Here is a 6,888-nt window from a genome sequence, read left to right as displayed (position 1 = left end):
TTAAATAGTTGATTTGATATTAACGTTGATATATTTTATTCAAAATTTTATAATATCTTCAAATTTATATTTTATTCAAAAATAAAATCATTATTGTTTTCTAAAAAAAATACATAAAATTCGTATTATAACAACAACAGAGACAAAGAATAAAATAGAACATTAAAATCGAGATTTATCTCGCTGCATTATGTAAGTACCTTTCTAGTATTATAAAACAAATTAATATCATACTGATCACACATTAAATTTCAAAGTTTGACCTATGTATACGGGAAAAATTCAATTAAAAAATGGTATAAAAAAACGGTTAGAGAATGCAAAAATAAATGATTTACCAATTATTTACCTCAAAAAATTCATTTAAAAAATACAATGCCAACCTACTTTTACATATAATACCAATTATTCACATGTGAATCCAAGTTTTTTTTTACCAATTATTCATATATAAATCATTTATTTATTCACAATATTTTTTTTGTTATTCCTCTTACTTTCTCTCTCTTCTTTAATAACCCTCTCACTATAAATATACATACATCCACCATTCTCCATATTCAACTCTTTTGTTACAAAGCAAATGAAGGGTGGTGGAAGCAAAGTTTACCAGAACACTGCTTCTGAATTTGGTTTTGAGGCTTCAAACATCGGTATGGAAGGAAGTGATGTAGCCATCACCACCCGACGATCGACCATAACTTCTGATGGCAGTGGTTGTGGTTTTGCTACTCCACTGAAACGGAAAAGAGGCAGACCAAGAAAATACGACTCCCATGGAAATTTCATAAGAAGACCAAGTGCACAATCACCATCGCCATTGCCGATCCACCAGCAGCCACTTGGGTCTGCTCACCATCAACTTCATGCCATGGGTGAGTTTGTTTACGTTATTACTTATCAACTGTCGTTTTTCAAACCAAACAAAGCAACATATATTAACATGATTGTTACGATCTTTGTAGGGCAAGACATGCATGGTGACACTGAAGGAATGGAACTTACACCTTATGTCATACAAGTGTGTACCGGAGAGGTATTGATTTGTAGAAGTACCATTTTTTTATTAATCTAGATATCCAACCCGCTATGCGAGCCGACTAATTCCAAGACGACCACCTGCTTTGCTGATAGCCTAGAGTCACCGTATTTGAACCTCCGTGACCACACGGGGATTTTTATTCTTCCTTAGATTTGCGGTACCATTTTAGTTCCTAAATATAAAGAATTTGGTACGATTATCCAGATTGGTTGGCCATTGACACCAATATAATATTAATAATTTTTCAAAATTGTTACGTTTATTTTGTAATTGTTTGTTATATTAACAAAATATCGTGTCTTTTAAAAATGGAATTTTTGTCAAATCGACAACTATTTTAGTTTGTAATACATATTTTGATTATCGAGAAATAAGATTAGACCTCTAACAAATAAGACATATTTTAATCACCTATAATTAATTAGTATTCATTTAAGTATTAACTTTAATATAATTATTTTTGATTTAGTGATTAAAAAATAATTTAATAACAAAAAATATTGAACTTAATTTAATAAACCCGCAAAAAGTTGAATATAATAAACAATACAGTAAATTAAAATAAAATAAAATAAACATAAATAAATTAATATAATTAACTAAATTAGCAAATCAAAATTTTAATTACATTGGCCTTCTCACTGGATAGCATTTCTAAATGTGTTTCAATATTGGAAGATTTTAAATGATATAAAATTAATTATTAAATGATTTTAGTCTCAATAAAAAATATATTTGTGAATTTTATCCATCTCTGTAGAGTTGAACCACTGATTTTATTATTTGAATGGGCAGGATGTAGCAGAAAAAATAATTGCTCCCTTTCAAATCGGTCCGAGATGCATATCAGTTCTGTCTGCAATTGGTATGGTTTATAATGTCGTGATTCGACAGCCCGATTCTAGTTCTTATGCTCATTTGCTGAAATATGAGGTAATGTATATTTTCATTTCCATCGTATATTTTTTAATTAATTTTCAGTAAATTTTATTATATGGTGTGAAACCACATATATTGATATCTAAATTTTCAATTCGAATATATATATATATATATATATATATACACATATATATATATATATAAATAGAAATTAGGATAAGAATTTGTTGGACGCGCTTTCAACGCAGTTATTACAAAGTCAAATGTAATTATTAATTTTATGTAACTGACATTTGATAGTTGTCACGTGGTGATCATGGCGCATTCTCGACATGAATATAATAAGTGCTTGAAATAAAAATATTATGTGAAAATGAAATTAAAAGTAGCATTCATATGCATATATACATGAATTCCTTAATTAAAAGTTAGTGCTTATCAGGTAACTAATCTTTACCAACAATCTTACTGTCATTTGCATCTTAGTTTGTATGGGATTGTCTTATAACATAGCACCCCCGTTGCAACCCTCTAGTTTACCCCTGCCTCTACGTGATGCATTATATCATCATTGATCTCTTCCTCTGTTTAGACCGTAATAACCAAATACTTGAAGTTATGCTCTTCGTTTTCGAGTGCGCTTTGCCCCTACAATGTTGATCTCTATAGCCCTAAGTATGAGCACATGATTTGTATTTGCCTTTGTCATGAATACTATCGGGCACCCCTAATAAAATAACTTTTGACATGTACCATGTTAGGCCTTGTTTGTAATTTACTTACATTACTTCATTACAACTTTCATTGTAGTATATGCAATACACTAGAGCAATTGTATATGACTAAGGGACGCTTAAACACTTTAGTCGTCCTAAAAAACCTAAGAAACCAAACTTACTAATATCTACTAATATCTACTATGATGTAGGGCATATTCGAGATTCTGCGTTTATCAGGCACATTCAACATTTCTGAAGATGGTAAAATTCAGACAGGAGGTTTAAGTGTTTTACTCTCTCGCACTGATGGTCATATCATTGGTGGCACCCTTGGTGGTTCCCTATTGGCTTCTACCCCAGTCCAAGTAAGTATTAGAACAAATTTTTGAGTCCCATTATAAAGCATACAAGACATTAACTTATCAGGAGGCTTTTCTATGTATTGAATCTTGCAGATGGTTGTGGGTAGCTTCATACCAACTAGGAAACAAAAGCTTCCTAAGAAGAGGAACCTATATGGCCTTAGAATGCGAGTATCTCCACATGTAGGTCTTGACCCGAAAGTTGGAACATCAGAAAACCCAATCTCACAGGCACCGCCGGTCCACAAGCTTCAAGTTACATCACATGAACCAGCGCCAACCACTGGCATGAAGACAAATGATGGTGGGACAAGTTATACGAAGCATAAACCAAGAGCAAGTAGCTTGGTACCCTCGTGGAATCTGAAATTATCTCCAGATTTGAATGTTGATGCATCTATGGAGTAATTAAAGTCAAAAGTGTTGTCGAAGTTAAGTAATTTGTGTTAAACTTAATTTTACATTCTAGTTTGAGTCTTGGAAAATAAGCCAAAACTTCCTAAAATTCGTCTTTCTTGGTTATATTTGTTGATTCCTTGGCTTTGTTTGCTTTGATTATTAGATTCTCTCGTACCCAAGTGAATCATGGTTCTAAGTGGCATGGCATTCTTCTAACTTGCGTAGTAGTTATTACAACAAAATTGGTACTTTAGGATGTCCAATTGTCATCGAGTGCCTTATAAAAGTACTTAGTGGGAGACTATGAACAATATTTTTTGTTTCTCTAAACTTATAGTCTCATTAAGTACTCTATTATGACACATCTTCTAAAGGGTTGTTTGAAAATTGTTGAATGGTTTGGTGCAAATGATTAAGTGGTCAGAATGATTAAGTGATCAGAATGATTAATAGGCTCTCATAATATAGTGCAAAATGAAATATAATTATTTGGTAATTATTTATAATGAAATTAGGACGCTAAATGGTTAAGAGAGACCCATGATACAAAATCATTCAGAGGGTTTTAGAACCACTAAGAGACAGACTTTTTTTTTGCCAAACAAGATTCAACTCTTAACGATTCAGATGCTGACTCTTAATGGAACTATTAAGAGGTAACCAAACAATGTTCCAATTTGTTGTAATGCATTAGCGTGTAATTTCTTGAGTTTAAAATAAAGTCGCTTTTATTAATACTTAATGGTGAAAACGTTTATTGGATTCTTCTTATAGTCATATTAAGTAGTCTATTATGAAATATTCATCTTTTTTATAACCAAAACTTGAAGAAAAAAATGCCAAGTGTTACAAGTGTGGTTTCCTATCATAACAATTGCATCATTATGATTTTATCTCGAACAATATATTAGTTCGTACTTGGTATCTTCACAATGATTCTCTTATCCTTTTTTTTTTACGTTCAAAATATGATGAAATTGTTGACTTGGTGTATTTTTTTATTCATATATGATTTTGTTAAATATGATAATGCAAACACTACTAGAAAACTGGGCATTTTCGGTGGATTTTTGACAGATTTCCGTGTGACTTCAAAAAAGTCAACTTTTATTGACTTTCGCCGGAAATATTAAACTGATTGTATTTCCGGCGGATTTCTGGCGGAATTCTTAATTAATGGTTAATTAATCTTTTAAAATTAATTAATCTTTGAAATTAAAAACCGGTTTTGACATTTTCCGGCGGATTTCCGGCGGAAAAATAATAATTTTTTAAAAAAATAAATCCGCCGGAAATATTTTTAGAAAAATCATTTTTTAAAATTAAAAAATAAATCTTTTAACCTTTTCCGGCGGAAAATAAAAAAAATTAAAAAACAAATCCGTCGGAAATGTTTTTAGAAAAAATCATTTAAAAAAAAAAAAATCTTTTAACCGTTTCCGGCGGATTTCCGGCTGAAAAATAATAATTTTTAAAAAAAAATAAATCCGCGGGAAATATTTTTACAAAAATCATTTTTAAAAAAATTAAAAAATAAATCTTTTAACCTTTTTCGGCGGAAAAATAATAAAAAATTTAAAAAAATAAAGAAAAATCATTTTTAAAAATTAAAAATTAAATCTTTTAACCGTATTGGATTTTAACGGATGTTAGTTGTGCTTGAACGGTTTTATTGGGCTTTAATGGGCGTTAGTTGGCCTTTACTAGATCGTATTGGGCTTTAATTAATGGATCGTATTGGTCTTGAATGGAACGTATTGGGCTTTAATGGAACGTATTGGACTTGAATGGAATGTATTAGGCTTTAATGGAACGTATTGGACTTTAATGGAACGTATTGGNGAACGTATTGGACTTGAATGGAATGTATTAGGCTTTAATGGAACGTATTGGACTTTAATGGAACGTATTGGGCTTTAATGGAACGTATTGGACTTTAATGGAACGTATTGGACTTTAATGGACCGTATTGGGCTTTAATGGATCGTATTGGGTTTTAATGGTGCATATTGGGCTTTAATGAAACGATTGGGCTTTAATGGAGCGTATTGGACTTTAATGGAACGATTGGGCTTTAATGAACCGTATTGGGCTTTAATGGAACGTATTGAGCTTTTGGACTTTCATGGAACATATTGGGCTTTAATGGATCGTATTGGTCTTTAATGAATCGTATTGAGCTTTCATGAACCGTATTGGGTTTTAATGGAATGTATTGAACTTTAGTGGAACGTATTGGACTTTAGTGGAACGTATTGGGCTTTAGTGGAACATATTGGGCTTTAATGGAACGCATTGAGCTTTAATAGATCGATTGGGCTTTAGTGTAACGTATTGGGCTTTAATGGATCATATTGATATTTAATGGATTGTATTGGTCTTTAATGAACCGTATTGAGCTTTCATGAATCGTATTGGGCTTTAATGGAACGTATTGGGCTTTAGTGGAACGTATTGAGTTTTAGTGGAACGTATTGGGCTTTAATGGACCGTATTGAAATTTAATAGATCGACTGGGCTTTAGTGTAACGTATTGGGCTTTAATGGATCGTATTGGTCTTTAATATACCGTATTGAGCTTTCATGAACCGTATTGAGTTTTAATGGAACGTATTGGGCTTTAATGGAACGATTGAGCTTTAATTGAACCGTATTGGGCTTTAATGGATCGTATTGGTCTTTAATGAACCGTATTGGGCTTTCATGAACCGTATTGTTTAAGTTAGAAATTACGTATATGTCATTATTTAGTTTGGGTTGCCATTTATTGGGCAAACGTTAGGATTGTTTTGGAAACGTCCCATTTACAGCCGTTATGCTGTCAAAATTGACTTGCAATCTTTTTTAAACTATATATAGGATGAGTATTCAACTGGTATCAACCAAAGATACGGCGATGATCCCTCCACCTATCCCTTAGTTGAAAAAGAGTTGTGGGAGCAAGCGGTTGGGGGAAACAAGAAAGGCCGTTTATTTGGGTTTGGGTACAACCAAGATCCCAATTGGGTCTTGACTGGGAACTACACATAAGGTGGTTCATCTTCAGAGAGTCGGGTATGTGTATCTTTTGCTTTAATGATGTTTATCGATTTAGTTTATAATTCATATTAAATATTATAACGTTTTATTTATTTTGTAGGAAATTCAAAGCTTAAAGACCCAACTTAGAGAGTTATAGGAACGACAACGGGTGGAGGAGGAGCGATGGCGACAGAAGGAGGAGCAACAGGATAAACAACTTCAAGATATGACTGATTTGGTTAAACAGCTCAGTCAATCTCACCAATTCTCCCCGCCACCATATTGAATAGTGTCTTTTTGTTTGAAACAATTTAGTTTTGTTTATAACAATTTAGTTTTTGTTTGGTTGAAATAATTGTAGTTTCACTTTAATATATGATATTTAGTTCTATTTCGCCTGTTTAGTTTCATTTTTAATATTGTACATATTTACAGGTTTTAGATATTAACTTTAAAATAAATT

At 31.9% G+C, this 6,888-nt stretch overlaps 1 protein-coding gene across 1 annotated transcript; it reads left to right on the top strand.

The window, feature by feature from the left end:
• The first annotated feature begins 583 nt into the window (after nucleotides 1-583).
• On the top strand, nucleotides 584-3,413 carry LOC112506165 (AT-hook motif nuclear-localized protein 9-like). Its single transcript, XM_025110188.1, has 5 exons — nucleotides 584-875; nucleotides 966-1,036; nucleotides 1,838-1,975; nucleotides 2,853-3,008; nucleotides 3,099-3,413. Exons 1-5 carry the CDS (start codon nucleotides 584-586, stop codon nucleotides 3,411-3,413), a joined length of 972 nt encoding a protein of 323 aa, XP_024965956.1.
• Nucleotides 3,414-6,888: the final 3,475 nt, after the last annotated feature.

Source organism: Cynara cardunculus (assembly GCF_001531365.2).
Source record: "Cynara cardunculus var. scolymus isolate 2C chromosome LG 1, CcrdV1, whole genome shotgun sequence".
Lineage (NCBI taxonomy): Eukaryota > Viridiplantae > Streptophyta > Magnoliopsida > Asterales > Asteraceae > Cynara > Cynara cardunculus.
This window is presented reverse-complemented; position numbering and strand designations above follow the sequence as displayed.

What these genes read in the sequence shown, in the direction of transcription:
- LOC112506165 (XM_025110188.1), top strand. Translation starts at nt 584, where the DNA reads ATGAAGGGTGGTGGAAGCAAAGTTTACCAGAACACTGCTTCTGAATTT. An exon ending in CCATCAACTTCATGCCATGG is followed by an intron (nt 876 to 965) that starts GTGAGTTTGTTT and finishes CGATCTTTGTAG; the next exon opens with GGCAAGACATGCATGGTGAC. An exon ending in TGGCTTCTACCCCAGTCCAA is followed by an intron (nt 3,009 to 3,098) that starts GTAAGTATTAGA and finishes TGAATCTTGCAG; the next exon opens with ATGGTTGTGGGTAGCTTCAT.